The sequence below is a fragment of the Nelumbo nucifera genome, chromosome 4, assembly GCF_055504915.1.
Source record: "Nelumbo nucifera cultivar China Antique chromosome 4, China Antique-T2T, whole genome shotgun sequence".
Lineage (NCBI taxonomy): Eukaryota > Viridiplantae > Streptophyta > Magnoliopsida > Proteales > Nelumbonaceae > Nelumbo > Nelumbo nucifera.
This window is the reverse complement of record NC_142652.1, coordinates 76,046,955-76,067,392: the sequence shown is the minus strand read 5'-3', so window position 1 is coordinate 76,067,392 and position 20,438 is coordinate 76,046,955. Positions and strand designations below refer to the sequence as shown.

Here is a 20,438-nt window from a genome sequence, read left to right as displayed (position 1 = left end):
CCTCAATTTTAATTATTGCTTCGGGTAAAGTCTGTAGCTGAGTACAGTGAAAGATAGGATAGCAAAGGGGTGGATTTTGAAAGGGTTTTATAAATTCTACTCTTTTTAACTTTTTAATCCGTATCCTCCCAAAGCCTGCAGTATATCTGATTTTCAGAATTAATTCAAATAATAGATCTCCAGATATGAAGATACAAAAACCTCTCCGAACCCTACCCTTTTTGCATGTGAAGGTGAGTCGATCGGGTTCAGAACCCATATCTAATTTCTTATTATATATAACTAATAAACAAATAAAATAATATAAATAAATATGAAGTTTTATAATTATTTTATGTAAATAAATAAAAAGTACATTAACCATCAATTAATTATCCTTAACATAATATTCAAAACATTATTAAATCAATATATAATACTTAAACCCATATTCCTTACAACAACAATATACTGATTGAGAAAGATAATAATATGGTATATACCCTTTATGTATGGGCTCATCATAAGTTCGGCTTCGGTCAATACAACCGCTTACTCATACCATTGGAACAACCTCTTGTATGAAATTTGGGAATATTTCCTCATGAAATAAAACATATAAATATGGAATTTGTATTAATCGAAGTCAACTCTCATGACAAATCCAGATCTCCTATCAATAAAACACATTCTAACCCTCTAATAATATGATCTTACATGGCACATCTCATATGTAACCACTTTTATGATGGATCCTAATCTTAAAGTTAGCTTTTATTGTCTTGGATTGAAAATATCTTCTTTATTTCATGAGAGATATTCTTAATGTAAGATATTTGGCATGATAGAAACCAATCTATAATGTTAAATGCTGTATTAGATCAAATTAAAGGGTTGGAACGTATTTTGTTGGTAGAAGTCATCAGCTCGCGCTCATGACAAAATTAGACTTCATCCAAGTGTTTACATCCTGAGAAAGCTGAAACCGTCAGCATACATCATATAACACGTTACACGTAGAATCTAGGAAATGAGGAAGATCGGAAGCTGCGATTCACACGGGCAATAGCTGGATCTTCACTGTCGACACACTCAGATAGATGATGGCATCACCGTAATAATGGGAAATTCTGAGGGGTATTTTTATTCACGTCGATGTATATAATCGGATGCAGTGCTGAGGCTTGTAGCAAACCAAACCAAGAGAGAGTGAGCGACTGAAATGATGACGACGACTGGCAAAGCTTTCTCCTTCAAAGCCCTTCTCTTGTACATCTCTCGGATTCTCCTTAGAAGATTAAGGAATCCACGCTCCTTATGGAGAAAGGGCAGCAATGCTCAACTTTTCGGTCAACCCAGATTTCAAAAGTTTCATTCTTTTGCCCACAGATCAGAGATTTCAGACCAAACTCTGATCTTTGATGTCGAGGGAGCATTGCTGAGACCCTCTTCTTTGTTTCCTTATTTCATGCTTGTTGCCTTTGAAGCTGGAAGTCTTCTGAGGTCTCTTGTTCTCCTTCTTCTCTACCCTTTTGTTTGTATGGCAAGTGAGGAGATGGGGCTGAAGATAATGGTGTTCGTCTGTTTCTTTGGGATTAAAAAGGAGAGCTTTAGAGTTGGGGCGGCCGTGTTGCCAAAGTTTTTCTTAGAGGATGTTGGGGTGGAAGGTTTCGAGACGTTGAGGAAGTTCAGAAGAAATGTGGGTGTGAGTGCTTTGCCCAAAGTGATGGTGGAGGGATTTCTGAGAGATTATTTGGGCGTCGAATCTGTCGTGGGGAGAGAGCTGAAGGTGTTTCGTGGATACTTCGTCGGTCTAATGGAGGACAAGGAGAAAACCAGACACGTCTTGCAGAAGGTCTTTGGAGAAGACACACTGAGTAGTCGTGATATTGTCGGAATTGGTGGCTTCAATAAATCTCTCGATCACCAGGTGTTTTCCTACTGCAAGGTCAGTCATTTAGATTGAATGTAGTCAATCTCTCTCTCTCTCTCTCTCTCATATTTGCTCCAACTTATCTCTGTTTTACATTTTGCAATTGTAACAGGAGATTTACTTGGTGAGTGAAGCAGAGAAGAGGAACTGGAGTCAGCTGCAAAGGGAAAACTACCTCAAACCGCTCATCTTTCACGATGGAAGGCTGGCTTTTAGACCAACACCACTCGCCACTCTGTTCGTATTTATGTGGATTCCACTGGGTTTTACCATTGCCATCATCAGAGCCATTGTCGCTTTGTTATTACCCTACAAGATCTCTACCCCTATTCTTGTCTTCACTGGGATGAGGCTCAAGCAGACGATACCAAAATCTTCTCCTTCAATGTCAAGAACCAACAAAGATAGAGCAAAAGGGATTCTGTACGTATGTAACCACAGAACACTCCTAGACCCACTCTACCTTTCTACCGTCATCAACAAACCCCTCACTGCAGTCACGTACAGCCTCAGTAGGGTCTCGGAGATCTTGGCACCCATCAAAACAGTCCGATTGACAAGAGATAGAGAGCAAGATGCAGAGATGATGGAGAAGCTCTTGAGCCAAGGTGACCTTGTTGTGTGCCCAGAAGGAACCACCTGTAGGGAGCCCTATCTGCTGAGGTTCAGTCCATTGTTTGCAGAGATGAGCAACAACATAGTGCCAGTAGCCATGGACACCCATGTTAGCATGTTTTATGGTACAACGGCAGGTGGGCTCAAATGCTTGGACCCACTTTTCTTCCTCATGAACCCATTTCCTGCTTACAAGGTCCGGTTGCTAGAAGAGATACGTGGGTCGTCCAAGCTCCATGACAGTGCTCAGTCGAGGTTTGATGTTGCCAATAATGTACAGGAGGAGATCGGTAGGGTATTGGGTTTCGAGTGCACTACACTTACAAGAAAGGACAAGTATTTGATCTTGGCAGGTAACGAGGGGATTGTTAGAACTGATAACAAACCCCAAAATCAGAGAGGAACATGTAACAATTGATGAACTCGAATCCTTAGGTGATCACTGTGGAATTTATATATGGGCCACGTTGTCACTTAATTTCCCATCTATATATTTATATAACTTTTTAATTAAACTAACTAGACAACTTTAATTTGTACGAGTTCATGAATTTCAGTGATATAATATAGTGGCCTTATAGTGCATCAGTTTGCTTTTAACTAGGCAAGTTCTCTCTTTTTTTTTTTTTGCCTAGCTTTTACCTTTTCTTTTAATTATTTTTTCTCAATTATTTTTAAGTACTGTTTATTATTATTACTACACATTTTATAGTTATTACTGGCTAGTTGTAATATAATTATTACTACACATTTTGTTTGTAGTTTATCTGGGTTGTATGTGTATGCATCAAATTTGTACCAGATCATGAATTTCAGTGAAACAGTGACCTGCAGTTTGGTTTTGACTTGTGCAAGGACTACTTCCTCTCCAAATATCAACATGAACTCACTTTATGGCCATTACCTCTGAATTTAATTCTTTGTCTTCTGCTTTATTCGTTTAGAATTTTGTAACCTATGTGGATGTTATCTAAAAAATATTTATCTAGGTAAATAAATTCATTTATTTATGTTCTTTTTATTTCTATGCAAGTAATATAATTACTTTTCTATTCATAAAAAGTTAATGTCAAAATAGATAAACTTGTCTTGTTATGTTATTTAATTTTTTTCTGAAAAAGTAATTCGCCTCGATATGGATAAGTTTAACTCGGATAAAACTCTTTTTACCGTGTGGGGTCCAGAAGTTACCACAAAAAGAATGTTGTAAAGTTGGTCAATGGAAAAGAAATACCCATTGATTAACTTCCCCTCCCCCCTATTTACTGGTTAATGAATGGGGCCTTCATCACTAATCCAGATGTGATTAGGCTTGAAATTAAGCAGAGAGAGAGAGAGGGCCCTATGCTATTATATCACTGGGGTCGAGAAGTTACCACAAAAAGAATGTTGTAAAGTTGGTCAATGGAAAAGAAATACCCATTGATTAACTTCCCCTCCCCCCTATTTACTGGTTAATGAATGGGGCCTTCATCACTAATCCAGATGTGATTAGGCTTGAAATTAAGAAGAGAGAGAGAGAGGGCCCTATGCTATTATATCACTGTTACAGAAATAATCGTATCAAGTTTAGGGGAAATAAATTGGTACAAACGAGAGAACCTGAATTAGTATGTGTTTGGTTCCCTGGGCATTTATGGATAGGCCATTTATTTGTACTTTTTTCACTTTAAACATTTATTTATACTTTTTCACTTTAAACGTTTTATACTTTAAACGTTTCTTGTTTGGTTAGCCTTCACTTTAAACATTTTTTACTCTCCACCTCAAATTAATACCCATTAAAGTGTGTCACATCAGCATTTGGTTTCAAGAAACAACGGCTTATTGGGAGAAACAAGAATTTGACATTTCCCCAAATGCCCCATGTACAAAAATCAAAGCGTTTCAGTTTTATACCATTTATTTGATAAACGGTGAAACCAAACAATTGTTTCATTTTGCTTCATATGAAATAAACACTAACGCCTATGTGACGCTGATGTGGTAGCATTTTTTCAATAAATGCCCATGGAATTGAACACAACCTTAATATCTGCTTGAGAAAAAAAATCCAGCTTCACTTGAAGTTAAATATTTTTTATTGATTGTACTACTTCAAGTATGACAGTATAGTGAGAGTAGGTACAATTTTTAGGTTTCATAAAATTAATTTTGGGGCTCTAATTAATGTGAAAACCTAACTAGAACATGAACCAACACCTTATGGTAATTTTATTATTACATGACATTAAATACATTTGAGGGAAATCACTACAGCTTTAAAGTTCAAAGTATGAACTTTTTGTTTGTTTATAGGATTCAACTATGATATGGAAAATATATGATATCTGAAAAACTTCTGCCGAGTCAACTGGAATAAAAAATGTGGTATCAGGTTATCAAAATTCATGAGTGGGTTTTGATTGGTCAAAATTCTTCTGATATCATATCTTTCCTGCATCATAGATTTTCCCTTGTTTATATTTAGAAGTGAAAAAACAAAACTATCACTTGATGCGAATATGAAACAAATAATTTTTCTCAGCAAAATAGTTCATAAACAAGGCACATACTATTAACTGTTTTAACTAAAAAATAACCTAGCTAGCTCCAAAACTTATATAAACTCAAGCTGGCTATAAATTTGGGTCAAATTTCATCAACCATTATGATTCAGAAACTAATATTTTTAGAGTCCCAATCCAGTAACATCTACATTCAAAGATCTGTTTTGGCATTGTTTAATAAACTTTTATTTTTTTTTCTTTTCATTTATTGGCAATCGAGATACACAGAAGAAAAGAAGGAAGGAAAAAGAAAAAGAAGGAAGAAGGAAGTGATAATCATGCATGCAAATCCTTTAAGACACTCAACTACCAAGAGTGGGAAAGAATCCCTACATAAATGAAGGCTCTTAATACCTGCTTGGCTACTCCAGTTGGAGTAAGGATCATCTAATTAAATAAACCATTTTGGTAAGGAGAAAGAGAATTGAAGGCTACCCCAGCATATTAAAGGTTTCTTCATCTGGGGTTATAATGCAAGGCACAAGCTAACGGTCTTCACCAGTGCATAATAAACTGCTTTTTCTAAGTGTAGGATATTATGTTTCCAAAATCGAGGTGCACCAGTGCATGAAAATGGCGAGTGAATGATATATTGTATGGCAAGTGGAAAATAATCTAGTGTTGACAATAAAAGTCTCTACTATTTATTTAACAGGATTAATTCCCCCCTTTGGTTATATATAATTGTTTCACATTTTGTCACTTCTGATTAAAAAATAAGTTATTGTATATAAAGGTGGTTGATTCCTTTAAACACACAAAACAAACTAATTTGCTACTACCACTTTTACCCAATATTCATCTGATCAATCAGCAAATTTAAATCTGATAAACTCCCTCCATTTTTAATTCTTAGGCATGATTCCCAACTCCAAGCACATAAAGAAATCCCAAGCTGTCGATTTAAATATCTAATCGTTAGTAGTTTAATTACACCCTGCTGTTAGCTTTTGTGGAGGGACCATGTGCAGCAAAGTTATATGGCTTTTAGGGGTGAGCAAGAAAAACTGAAAAATCAAAAAACTGAATCAAACCAATGAGACCAAATAAAAAAGCCTCATTAATGTAACTTGTCAGTTTGGTTTTGGCTAATCAATATAAAAAAAGGTGATTAATCGAACCAACTAGTATACATATATTTCTATATATTATATATATTTTTTATATATATATTATAAATTAATTAATGTGCATTATAAATAAATATATATTATTTATTATTTAAAACATAATATTTTATATGTATTTTTATTTTTTATTATATATTCATATAATTTTTAAAGTATATATTATAAATATAAAAAACCAAACTGATGATTAACTGAACCAATCAATCGATTAACCGATTAATTTTGATTACTGATTTTTCAGAAACCAATAATATCAATTCGATTAACCGAACCATTGCATGACTTCCACAATATGTTCATCAGAAGAGAGTAATTGCAAAGAGATGGAACATTTTCTATGGCCCTTTGGCAGAAACCATCAACACTCATTTGTCCCATGGCTGCATTTCCAAGGAGAAAACCCAAGTGTTGGACTTATTCAACACCATTCGTTTACCTTGATGAACTTATTCAAACTGCTGACTCGATCAATATATTTGAATAATTAAGAAGAACATGAGGACTTTGCTCTCTTGGAATGAATCAGTACTAGCCTGCATAAGAGTGGTATTTGGCTGATTACTATTAATATAGTTATTATTATCTTATTGAACATTTTACCGTTATTAGTATTATTAAATTTTGAATCGGATATCTTGATTCTTGAACAGCTGAGACGACTTGGGGTTCAATATTCAACGATCTTTACAAATGGTTCCTCAGGTAGAGGAACTGTTACTGTATGACTTTGCCGCTTAGGCTCCATTTGGAAGAAGTATAAATACAAATATCTACAATGTAAATACATATAAAATAATACAAAATACAAGGTTTTGCGTTCTATATATTTGTATTTGTACTTTTTCCAAATTGAGCCTTAAAAGTTAATTATCCATTTGTCCCAAATGCTACAAATTCATATACATTCAACAATATTATCACCTCAGCCAATAAGGATAAAGCATTCAGAATGTAACCGATACATATGGTATAACAGGAAAAAAGGTAGATAGGCCTTAGACCAATTCCTTGCCAATTTTTGAATGATATAACAGGAAAAAACAAAGAATGTGATCAAAACACCTTATACTACTAAGGGGTGAACAAAAAAAACTGAAAAACCGAAACAATTGAAAAAATTGACCGAAACCAAACCAAAAATTTGGTTAATCCAATCAGTCAGTTCGGTTTCAATTAACCAAAATAGAAAATCAGTGGTTAATTGAACCGACTGATATACATATTATGTATATTTATATATATTATATTTTTTATACATTATAAATTAATAAATATATATTCTATATATAAATGTATATTTATAATGTATAATATATTATTTATTATTTAAAATATAATATTTTATATATATTTCTAATGTTTTATTATATATTTATATATATTTATAATATATTGTAAATAATAAAAAACCGAAGAATCGACAAACCAAAATGATGATTAAACAAATCGATTAACTGATCGCATTTACCGGTCCGGACACACTCCTTATATTACTCATTTCGCGTATTGGAGTGTATCAACTATCAATACTTTGAAGTTTGAACCTTAGCTTGAATTTAGCTCGACCCAATTAAACCAATAGGTAGAAATAGCTACGTACGTACACATAGAGTTTTTGTTTAGGGGTTTGCTGGCTCGAGGGAGTAGTTGAAAGTTCAAACTTTTGACAGCCTTTGGCCATGTCTATCCTCCCTAATACTTGGCAGGTATTACGCAACGAGGACTCCCTAAAAAAAAGTCAAGAATGGAGCGTCTGACTTTGCTTCCTTGCTTCAATTAAAAATATAATTAAGTAGATCCCTTCATTAATTACCAAAGATAAACAAGTTGATCCATCAATTCAACCACTCCCATCTCATCAAATCCAATATATCAGGAGGAATCCATGAGCAAGTGCATTGACGATGCGGCCACTGTCCAGTGATTCTTAGTCAAAGGGTTCCCTCTTTCTCTCTTTTGAACTAAGAAAATTCTGTAAAGTCAGTCGGGATCATATCCCGGGCTTTGCACCATTGACCTTACCAGAATAATCTCATATATAGTAGCAATTAATGAACTGTAGAGTTATATACAAACTGCATTGTTAAGTTGTGTTGATGCTCGGGTTGGCCGAGGATAATAAGGTAATTTCGCTTTTGAACTTTGGTGAAGATAGTCGAGGGCTTTGAAGGCCTAGAAAGGGAAAGTTGAGGTCGAGGACTATGTTCGAGGTGGTAGGTCTCTTCAGATACTGTAGGAGCTGAGGACATGCACCAAATACTATATGCGAGGGGTCCAAAGGAGATCATGCAAAGACAGAGGTGTCAGAGGTCTCGGGCGGGCGAGGATTTCGACGATCAAGTTAGTACGAGCATAAGGAGAGTCCGAAGTTTGGAGCCGAAGGGTCCAGACGAGGACTCAAATAACACTTTGGTTCTCCATAGGGCAATAGCAATTGGAAGTTATTGAAGCTCTGGAGAGAAATCAGAGAGTCCAGCCCCTTATTGAGATCGTACGAGGGCCTATCGAGATCGTCTGCCAAATCCACGCAGCGCCCTTGGGTTGGGTCCATCCAGTCTGTGCCTGAGCCCTATGTGTCCTTATTGTACACTTAGGCTAGCGCCCTCTGGTTGGACACACGTCAGCCCCTTACTGGCCAGTCAAATGCGCCTATATCAACTTGTATATATATAAAATTATGATGATGATGAGATACCCTAGATGAACAAAATAACATGGTTTTCGAACCACTGTTGATTTGGACAGTTGAATCGTTTGGCCTGGGAATTGTTCAGGCAATCAGTTCCGTTTTATTTCAAACCCGATCCTTAGCAAAAAACTGTTGAATCGGCCAATGATCTATTGACTCAGGGGGTCAAACTGTTGACCTGTTTAACAGTTTTTATCATTATTTATTTTTTATTTTTTGTTCTCAGAACATGCCATCCATTCGAACCGGATGGTTGAACCATCGATCCAAAAACTGATGGCTTCATTTCCGAATCGTTTTTTAAAACCATGCAAAACAAAGCATACATGAATGCATTTAGCTCTACTCTCGAACCAGGCTAGCTCTCTCAGAGTACAAATATAAATATATACATTACAAATATAGACAAAATAAAAATAATATAAAATATAAGATTTTACACTTTACATATTTATATTTATAATCCTTCCAAACTGAGCGTAAGTTTGAAAATAGTACAGCTACAAATATGTACAAAAAATATTTCATTATTCAATTACCAAGTACGAAACTCGTCAAGCCATTTCTTCACTTGAAAAGTAAAATAAATAAAGGTTGTAGCCAAAGGAAATGGTGGAGGCCGGTTGAATGTAGGGAGATGCAATGCCATGCATGAATGGAGATCGTAGGTATAGCACATGGGAGAAGGGGATGTTTCCCATGAGTCCCATTTTCCAGAGAGTAAATTCCGCTCCCTCCATGGAAGATGGGACTCCTGGTTGTGCGGATTTAATGGTACCTTGAACCATGTAAGATGCAACACCGTTGTGTGTCAATTACTTAACTCTCTCACCTACCACATTGCATTGCGCCATTTCCTCTTGAATTACAGAGCAGACAAGAACAAATTAATTAAGAGGAATCATAACCTAATATTCATTGCATGAGAAAAAAGAAAAAGCAATCAATAATCAGATCGATCCAGTAGTAAAATAGTTAATCTTCTCATCTGCGCGCAGTATCAAAAATTCCTGCAGATAAGGTTGTCAGTGCATTGAATCATGATTCATGTCGGCAAAACACATTCAACAAACTAAAGGAGAGGGAGCTATGTTCGACATACACATTGGTAGCTGATCCAAATTCGTCTCGGGTGGGGATTTGTTATTAACCAAACGCTCCCAACATAATTCCACCAGGTCATTGCAGCCTCGTATTGGAAATATCTCCCATGTTTGTTTTGAAGGAAAATGTAGGAAAAAGAAGGAAAAGATAGAGAAAATTATGCAAACCTTGTATAGGTTTTCTTACTTTTCTCTTCCTTTTCCTACAAACCAAACACAACCTTATCGTCCCTTATCACTTATGAAGAGATATTCCCAATACATGACTGCAACCACTACCTGGGAGGCTGTTGGCACTATGTATTAGTAGGGACCGGATCTATTAGGCACCACAAAGTAAGCATGTTAAATGAGCACTTGATAAATATTTTGACAACTGTAAAGGGGTAAAATACAAAGCCTCCCCTGACGTTTCTAACAATCATAAAAACCTCTCTTATAGTTTCACTTTAGCAAAAACCTCCTCTCTATTTTTGAAAAAAATCAATAAATACCTCCCTTCCGTCAATGACCAAGATGGAAAACATTAAAGAGATGATCATTTTTTCAAAATATCTATTCTACCCTTTTTACGAATTAATGTGCATCTATTTATACTAAAATAGCCCTGTCTCAACAACTCCATAATCCGCTCAAACACCATTCATCTTCTATAACCCTCTTCTCGATCGGTAGGGCTTGTCAATCCGATAGCGATCAATTTCTTCCCACTACGTCAATGATCAAGATCACCTCGATCAAGAAGGCCAAGACACACTCCATTTCCTGTGCCTTTCTAGCTTGGGCTCTAGCAGTTCAAGTACATCACCTTCTGAAGAGACTCGTCGGCTTGTTGATGCCTATCATCTTCGTTACCACCCCCGAGCAAATGTCCAACGACTAAACCAAGAATGCCAGAGAAAGGCCGAGATCTGGACAATTTTCCAATGGACGAGAGGCCCTTATTAGTTGAGTGTAGAGGCCCGAGACCGGAGTTCCATTTGAAACCCTGGTCAGTATGGCCTTACATCACGACAACACTGGCTGCTAGGGGTGTCAATGAACCAGTTTTGGGTTGAACTCTGTCCAAATCAAAATCCATTTGGACGGGTTGGACAGACCAATAAAATAAATTGAATTTGGATGGAATGGACAGACCAATATGACATATTGGATTGGACCTGGTCCGTCCATAATGAATTTATATTGGATTGAGCCAATATCTGGTCTATTGATAGGAGATAAGAACATAAGTGTCAATAGACTAGGTTTGAGTTGAAACCAATCTAAATTAATAGAAACTTGAACAGATTGGATAATCTCTAAACCGATCCAAAATGATCCAAAATATTCATTGGACTGGATCGAATCAGGTCCATTCGTAATGGACTCACATTGGATTGGACCAGATTGAACCAAATTCAGTCCAATTGACACCCTTACTGGCTGCCATCCAAACTCTTCTCATATAACTCATCCTCTTGCCCTTATCGCTTTTCCATCAAAATTGTCGGGTTTCCGATAAGGGATAGTGAAAAAAAAATACAAGGTTCTTATTATATTCTCAGAGCTACTTTCTTACTTAATTAAACTGCGGTAAAGTGTAGAGAACTAAGCAGGAAGGGAGACAATGAGACGTAATATATAGTGGATTAGTGGGGAAAGAAGTGAATAGTATTAGCAGTTTTATCAATCCAAAAACCAAAATCAATTTTCAAAAGGGTGGTTTTCTCATTTCTGGTGGCGGAGTGGATCTCATCCCAGTACCACCGTTGGACTACTGACAGTTCGGATGGCCGGAGGTGGAGATCGAATTCAATCGCTACTGTTGTGTGTTTTAGTCGGAAAGAGGGAAATGATGAATAGTGTTATTCCGTGTTGGTGTGGTGGAGAAAGAGAGAAAGAGAGAAAGAATCAGAGGAAAATTAAAGAAAGGGAAGTGTCACTGTAAGTCATGAGGGGCTATTTTAGTAAAAACAGACGCACATTAATTTGTAAAAGGTTGAAATAAGTATTTAAAAAAAATATCATTGACAGTAAGGAAGTATTTGTTGAATTTTTCAAAGATAGAGGAAAGGTTTTTGTTATAGTGAAATTATAAAGAAGGTTTTTATGATTGTCAAAAATTTTAGGGGAGATTTTTGTATTTTACCCCTCTTTTATGGGACAAGTGTCAAAAAGATTCTAAATATTCATTTAACGTTGCCTACCTGATCCGAACCGGTATTAGTAACCGATCTGAATTCATTCCCATACGTCAACAAGGCAACAATTGCCTTGCAAACATACAACACGCCAGACGGGTAATAATTGACCGGGCCGGGGCCCTGTTAGACTTAGCACCCACAATATAGCCCGGGCCCAGGTCTGTCCTGGACTGGGCTTTCGGTCTGGGTCCGTAGGACAAAATGAGCCCCATAAAATTGTAGGCTGGGCCAGCCTGAGCTGGAAATGGTGACCCTAGCCCGACCTTTTCATTATTTTGTTTTAGGAGAAAGAAACATGTATTAATTAACGATTAGGTTTAAAAATAGCATCTCCAACTAATTGTCTGTAGGCTATTATTGTTATTGTTTACTTGAGCTGCTCTCAGTTTTGGCGGACGTCGAGAACTCAGTTGCAAAGTATTTGATTAAAAAAATTTCTCTTTATATATTGATCGATCGAGTTATTTCCCTTCTAGATCTGCCTAATTTTATCAAGCCTCCCGCACAGTTGGTCAAAATGTGAGGAGACATCCCATACTTGGGGCTGTCAACAAACTCTGAGTCTGACATCCGATACTTGATCTAACATCAAAATCCAATTATTTGGATTTAGATGTTAAAACCTGCATCCGTTAAGTAGGAGTGCAATTGGACTGGATTTGGCCCAATCCGATCCAGTCCAATGTGAGTCCATTATAAATGGACCAGGTCCAATGCAATCCAATGAATGTTTTGGATTAATTTGGACTGGTCCAAAATCATTGTCTGGACTGTTCAATTCATTTTGATTTAGATTGGTTTCAACCTAAACCCAGTCCATTAATACATATATTCTTATCTTATATCGATGGATCAGATATTGGCTTAATCCAACCCAATCCAACATAAATTTGTTATGGATGGACCAGGTCCAATCCAAGCTAATAAATATTTTGGACTGGATTGGTCCAATCCAATGTCTTGTTGGTCCGTTTAATCTGTCCAAATTGATTTTGGATTGGACAGCAAAACCGGTCCGTTGACACCCTTACCGTTAAGTAATTGAATTGAATATGGACCTGAGCCCATCTGATCGAATAAAAATCAGAATCCAGTTATATGTACCTAATATAATAATATATCGATATTATATATAATATTTTATATAAACATTTCATGGGAGTTGACATCATAAAAGAGTAGGTTGCCAAATTCAAGGGGGTATGGCTCATAGAGTTTTCCTTCATTGAAAAGTTCAATGTAGCATTTGCCTTAAATAAGACAAAGAAATAGGGGTGTTCATGGTCCGGTTTGGTGTGATTTGAAGATATTAGACCAAATCAATAAATAATAGTTTGAGAAATTTTCAAACTAAACTAATGTTTGAAATGGAAACCAAATTAGACTAAAGCGTTTTTATTATGGTTCGGTGCGATTTCTAATACGGTTTGGGGGCTTTTAACCATTTTATGATTCTATTAGGCTTAGCCCATTTAAAAAGCCCAAATAGCACTACATTGTGTAACAAAGAAAAGTGATCAAAACATTGTGTACCAATGGATATGTTGTCTTTCAACCCAAAGACCTATCTTCAAATGTTCATATGGTTTCTATCAATGTTTTCAACTTGTAGTTGAACCAAACAATTGGATTTATTAGTTTGTCATTTTTTGAGTACATTTTAACCTAAACTGCTTTTTTTTTTTGCAAAAAGAAGAAAAAAACATTGGCTTGGTAAGCAATCAAATTACTTTATTGGTTGAATCACTAACCTATTTTACCCAGGTCAATGGACCATGGTTAAGACATTAATTCAATTTTTTATATATTAGTCATTTCCATCTTTAATAATAATAATAATTCTCATTTTTCAAACTTACTTTTGTTTAATATGAAGAATATAATATTAATGGCATGTTCAACTTTTTTTATAATTTATGAAGAATTTTTATATTTTAATTTTTAATTATTTAATTTAGGATGTAATAAAAATTACTTATTTACTAGGAGGGAAATGTAGTTTTGATATATTGTTTGAATATTGGTTTTTAATATTGTGGTCAAATTAATTGATTAGATTGATCCATGTATCACCAAATTCAAGATTATATGTCCCTTTAATTACCACCAAACCACTTGCCTCTTGTGACCTAGCTAATTAAATCACTGAACCATTTGACATGTAGGGTGTTTGGTTTTGTTTACGTTTATTCAATAAACGTTTTGTATTTGTGTGAATGTAAAACCGAGAAACACATTTTAATGAGGGTGTTTATGACACATAGGCGCCATTAGGCACCACATCAGCAAAATGCCAATAAGCGCTTACCCGTTTCAATGGGAGAGGCGCACAGAAACTGAAATTTGCTTTTGCAAATTTCGATACACACAAATGCAATTAATGAGGCATTTGCTAACGGGGCACCTATGTGGCACCATCAATAAATGTAAACAGAACCAAACATATACATGGTTAGCAAGTCATGTGTTAGATATTAATGGTCATGTGCCCAAATTTATCTATAAATTTATACATTTTCTAGAACTTTATGTATTTTATCATCTAATTATAACATCATGTGCTGACCCATTTGACATGGACATTTGAACTACTAACCCGCCACCTAGATGGGATAAACCATTTTGCATTTTCAATTGATTTTAAATCTTGCATTCTATTTCCATCATTAATAAAAGTATTTATTTTAACATCATAGGTTGACCCATCAGAAGGTTAAGAAGGTTAGACCATTGACCTACCATTTAGATATGAAAATGGTTTCGTGTTTAGATTGGTTTTAAATTTTGTATTTCATTTATATCATTCATAAAAATAACTCTTGTTTATCACACTTATTTTTGTTTTATATTATTAATATATATATATATATATATAATATTATAAATGTACCCAAAATTGTTCCATAATTTTTCGTATTATCCTATTTTAAAAATTTTAAGTTTTTAATTATACATCATGTGTTGACCCATTTAAAATGAGGTTGAACCACTAACCACCCCTAGATGGGAAAATCATTTCATTTTCCATTGGTTTTAATTTATATATTCCAAGTCCATCATTAATAAACTTGTCTATTTTATCAAACTTGTATTTTTTAATATGATAAATATATAATAATAAAATGTGTCCAACTTTTTATAAAATTTATTTATTTTCCAAATTTTTATTTTTATTTTTCAAATTTATTTATTTATTTATGGCATCATGGAATTATCCATTTGACCCAAACAGTTGAACTATTTACCCACCACCTAGATGGAAAATATGGTTTCATTTCTACGTTTATTTTGAAAATATAAAATTTTATTCTATTAATATTATTATGTATAGATTTATTAGTAAAATTTAAAGATGAGAAACAAAACTAACTTAAATGTGAGATAGAATGATATTTATTTAATGACTAGACTTAATGAAGAGATAATTAAATGTACTTAATACTTATAGTATTATTTTAATTATATTTTTTGCCCTCACAACAAAGATGAACCAAAGTCGAGAAAAAAGGTATTTTAGTCAAAATATCCAAAAGCCCAATACCTCATTCCGTTTATACTATATATAATAGTATAGATATATTGTATATTATATATTTGTACTATATATATAATTTCGGTTTACGGATTATGGTTTGATTCAGTTTATAAAATCCAATAAACCAAACTGAAACCATAAACCGCAATTTAGCAAAATGTCAAACCGAATCAAATTACAAATTTGGTTCAGTTTTGTGGTTTGAAACATACAATGAACACCCTACAAAGAACAGAGTTTATAATTTTAGAGCAGTAAGCTTATATATGAATAGGATGATAATGTCAGGTGTGGCCTTGTTGTCATCCACCCTGAAAAAGCTGAAGTACCAAGGAGCAAAAGTTTGTTTTCAATATTATGATCACTGCTACAAATGCATGAAAGTGAAAATCTTAAAATTCTGTAAACAAATAACAAAACAAAGTAAAATTTGAAATAGAACCAAAGATCAGAATTTGTATTCTCATACACCACTGCAAATGAAATTGCACTGAGAACAAACTAACTGGCCTTGGTGAATGATTGGAAATTACTAGCTAGTCAGTTCATCAAACGACTACAAACATAGATTTTACTTCATTTCCACTTCTTTTACTGCCTCTTTTTGTTTTGTGTTTTTTTTCCTACAAGTTCCTCATTTTGTTTGCAACTGCAATTGTATCTGTATAAAGTTGCAGTGGCTAGATTAATTTGCTTTTCAGTATTGATGTGTTTTCTCTTAACTTTGATGGTTTACTTTTTTTAGTATTCGGTGCTATGCAATTGTTTATGGAAATGATCGATCGTAATACATTGGAACCGTCTGCATAGAGACTCTGATCATGTAGACTGGTTCTGTAACTACATCACTGCGTTTAGTAACTTCTTAGCTGTGTTGTTCGAAAAAGGAAAGAGAATTGGGCAATGATAAAAGCTCAAGTCGTTCCAGAAACGTGGATTTGTGAAAAAACTGCGTTTGCCGGGAGTCGAACTCGGGTCTATTGCTTGGAAGGCAATTATCCTAACCGTTGGACTACAAACGCTTGTTATGTTAACAAGAGGAGAGATATAAATGTTTACACGTGTTTCATGATTTCATCTCTCTTAGGGGATCCACTCCCCATATGACCTGTTCCAACATCTCTATCACGAGACATTACAACTGCACGTTGGGAATATCTCCCTTATCATTCATATGGAGATATTCTCAATGCATGGCAATGGTGTTCTATGGATAGTGATGTGGGAATGGTTTGTGGGCAGGAGATCCTAAATCCTAAATGATCTCTCCTACCCTTTATCTTCTTAAAAGAAATATTTGATATGCCCATTACCGAACCCCTTGAGGCATGTGTTTTGTTAATAAGTTGCCACTTGCTAGCCTCAAGGAAGCCATGTTGTTTCATTTCCATAGAGTTTCAGCTTGGATTGGTTGGGTCATATTAAAGTAAATCCATGCCTAGCCTAATACTTAGGGGTTATAGAGGTAGGATTAGAAATTGTGAACAAGAAAGAATCGAACTAGTAGAACCAGATGCCTAAGGATGCAAAACAGTCATTTACCCCATCAAGGTAATGACAAAAGAACTAAATAAAACTAAATAAAGCATTTATTACCATGAACCCAAAAAATGATAATCCACACACGATTGATGATTTTAGATCAAATAGTTTATGTAATGTCATATATAAAATAATTGCGAAAAATTTTTATTAAGAGAGTCAAACAACCTCTCTTGGAAGGTATGATATCCCAATATCAAAATGCATTTGTCCCAAGGAGGTGTATTGCTAATAATATCCTCATTAACCACGAGATGTTTAATATAATGAAAATAAACAAGGAGAAGAGTGGAATCATGGCATGCAAGATTGATATGAAAAAAGCTTATGGCATTTTGGAGTGGGACTTCATAGAAAATGTCCTTAGAAGATTTGGTCTTAACTATGGTGGATCCATCTTGTTATGGAATGTGTTATCACTATTTTGCACCAAATCTTGTTAGTGACTCTCCAATAAAATCATTTACCCCATCTAGAGGAATTGTCCAAGGGGACCCCCTCTCCCCATACCTCTTTGCTTTGTGTGGTGAGGCCCTTAATTACAAGGTTGGTGTGTGCTAATAATGGTAGTGGAAATAACCATCTTGGTTGTAAATACTTCCTTCCAGAATGCTCATAAAATTAAAGAGGTGGCTCTGATGCCTAACTGAGTGGTGACGAGTTAGAGAGGTGGTTCTGATGCCTAATTGAGTGGTGACGAGCTGGAGAGGTGATCTGATGCCTAATTGAGTGGTGACGAGCTGGACAAGTGGCTCTGATGCCTAGCTAAATGGTGACGAGTTGGAGAGGTGGCTCTGATGCCTAGTTGAATGGTGACGAGTTAGAGAAGTGACTCTAATGTTTAACTGAGTGGTGACAAACTAGAAAGGTGGCTCTGACGCCTAACTAAGTGGTGACAAGCTGGAGAAGTGGCTCTGATGTCTAGATGAATGGTGGCGAGCTGGAGAGGTGGCTCTGATGCCTAGCTAAATGGTGACGAGATGGAGAGGTGGCTCTAATGTCTAGCTGAGTGGTGACGATCTGGAGAGGTGGCTCTTATGCCTAGCTAAATGGTGATGAGCTGGAGAGGTGGCTCTGGTGCCTAGCTAAATGGTGACGAGCTGGAGAAGTGGCTCTGATGTCTAGCTGAGTGGTGACGAGTTGGAGAAGTGGCTCTGATACCTAGCTGAATGTGTTAGACAATGTATGCCCTTAGCTCCAATCAGAATGATGTACATTATGACATTTAATGTAAATGAATAAAGTACATATTTGATTCATGTTATTATGGTGTCTTTCTGTGTAATACCCTTAAACTGGACACATATGGGACTCGTGTTAGTTTAGAATCTTCACAGCCATTGGATAGATCTGGGAAGATTTATCCTGCCAAAACTAACACTGATGTACCGCCAAGTTGGTTGGGGTGGTTTGTCTCAGCTGCCAGGGTGAGACATGAGGTACATGTAGTGTGGGGTTTCTTGAAACCCTGAACCAAACCAGAATTCCAGTATTGCCCTGGACCTTGGAGATAGATGGGCAAAACTAGAATGTTACACCTGACCCCTAGACTCGATTATGATACTGCACTACGTGTCGGATTGGGCTATCTTTGATATGCCAATCAATGAGATCCTTAGAGGGGGTCAAAACCTGGGTATGTTGGGACAGTCCGAGAATTCATCTGAGTGGGTGATCAAAGTGACAGGATCAGCCACTTTGTCAGACAAAGTGAATGATCAAGGATGCACTCTCTCTAATGGAAACCAGAACTGCCGGCAGTCGATTTTAACCGTTGAAATTTGTTTTGCAAAATATATTTATATAGAGATATACATATATATATTATGGTTTCAAAACGTTTGCAAAAGGTTTTAATTCCTAGGATCCATGTGAGTAGAGAGTGCAGCACTGTAGTTTGCAGCCGATGGAGAGGTCTTCTCTTGTCGGGCATTCTTTGATCATTATGGGCTGAGAGGTTAAGTGTAAGACCATTGAGGGTAATACCTGATGGGCTGATCTTGCATCTGCCCACAGTCATTGGGTTTTATAAGGTGGCTTGACCCAAGGACCATTTAGTGTAAATGTTGGGCCTATTAAGAGCCCATGGTGATGGACTCAGGGGTTCACTATCTTCTACAGTGAATTCGGCTAGGCCTTGTAACAAAGGCTGGGTTGAACCCATGTGGCTGATGTGTAGATCAATATTTGGGTCCCACGCCATACAAGGATATCCAACTAGGCAGCAGTTTGGAGGATAAGTGAGCACATGGACTTAATGGGCATAAAGCCCAATTTGAATTGGCTTAATTAGATTAATTAAAGAAGGGCAGTTATGGGATTTAGATCAGCAGATAGGATAAGGGATTGCCCCATCCACTCAGAGAGTTTAGATCCAAATAAAGATTTGGATCAGGAATCTTCTAATTGGATTATGAGGGATGATCTTTATCTACAGATAAGATAAGGGATTATCCTTATCTCTTAAAGAGATGTCCAAATCCAAATACAAGATTTGGATAAGGAAACCCCTAATGGGATTAGGAGAACCTCTCTTTAAGGCTATAAATAGAGGAGAATGGTGAACCCCAAATCATACTTCAGTCTTACTGATTCAAGAGAGAAGACAGCATACAGTTGGACTGACGTCATCTTCTGCTCTTGCCTTCTCTTGCTATTACCGCCATTACCAGTTCGATCTCCACATGTAAAAGCGATCAAGAAAGGGTTCTTGATATCACCTTTTGGCAGAAAATGTGATCTGAAGTCGTGCTCACTCGCCCCTCCATCAGATTCTTGGTGAAGAATCAGGTTCTTGTTGAAAAACCATTCTACTGATTCTGCTCCACCCTATGCTATGTCATCCTCAGTGGGAGCAGTCTTTGGTATTCTCCTTGGGCTTGAACACCTTCATTGGGGGTTACTACTACTCTGTATCAAGTATATCCCTCTCCTACCTTTTGGTTTCAGATCTGGTTCGGTTTGGGTTCAAGATTAATCCTTGAAAATGCAATTTTCTAAAATAGGGAATGTGATTCCCACATGGGAGAGAGAAATTTTTGAAATTTCACCCAACCTACCTGCAGGGTTCGGCCATCCATATGATGGATCTCTCATCCCTTCAGAATGGTGACGAGCCAGAGAGGTAGATCTATTGCCTAGCTAAATGGTTCTGATGTTCATTGTTAATTTTCAAAA

General features: G+C 36.1%; 1 protein-coding gene and 1 non-coding gene across 2 annotated transcripts; one reads left to right on the top strand and one right to left on the bottom strand.

Moving 5' to 3' along the window:
* Window positions 1–1,158: 1,158 nt before the first annotated feature.
* On the top strand, window positions 1,159–3,127 carry LOC104605026 (putative glycerol-3-phosphate acyltransferase 3). The gene is made up of 2 exons (XM_010269616.3): window positions 1,159–1,927; window positions 2,025–3,127. The coding sequence occupies exons 1-2, from the start codon at window positions 1,202–1,204 to the stop codon at window positions 2,943–2,945; spliced, it is 1,647 nt and encodes a 548-aa protein (XP_010267918.1). The 5' UTR covers window positions 1,159–1,201; the 3' UTR covers window positions 2,946–3,127.
* Window positions 3,128–16,669: 13,542 nt separating this feature from the next.
* Window positions 16,670–16,741, bottom strand: TRNAG-UCC (transfer RNA glycine (anticodon UCC)). Its single transcript has one exon. It is a non-coding gene; the product is annotated as a tRNA-Gly (tRNA).
* Between the last annotated feature and the right edge of the window lie 3,697 nt (window positions 16,742–20,438).

Coding starts and splice junctions, on each gene's coding strand:
- LOC104605026 (XM_010269616.3), top strand. CDS start 1,202: ATGATGACGACGACTGGCAAAGCTTTCTCCTTCAAAGCCCTTCTCTTG. Junction 1,928..2,024: donor AGGTGTTTTCCTACTGCAAG/GTCAGTCATTTA, acceptor CAATTGTAACAG/GAGATTTACTTGGTGAGTGA.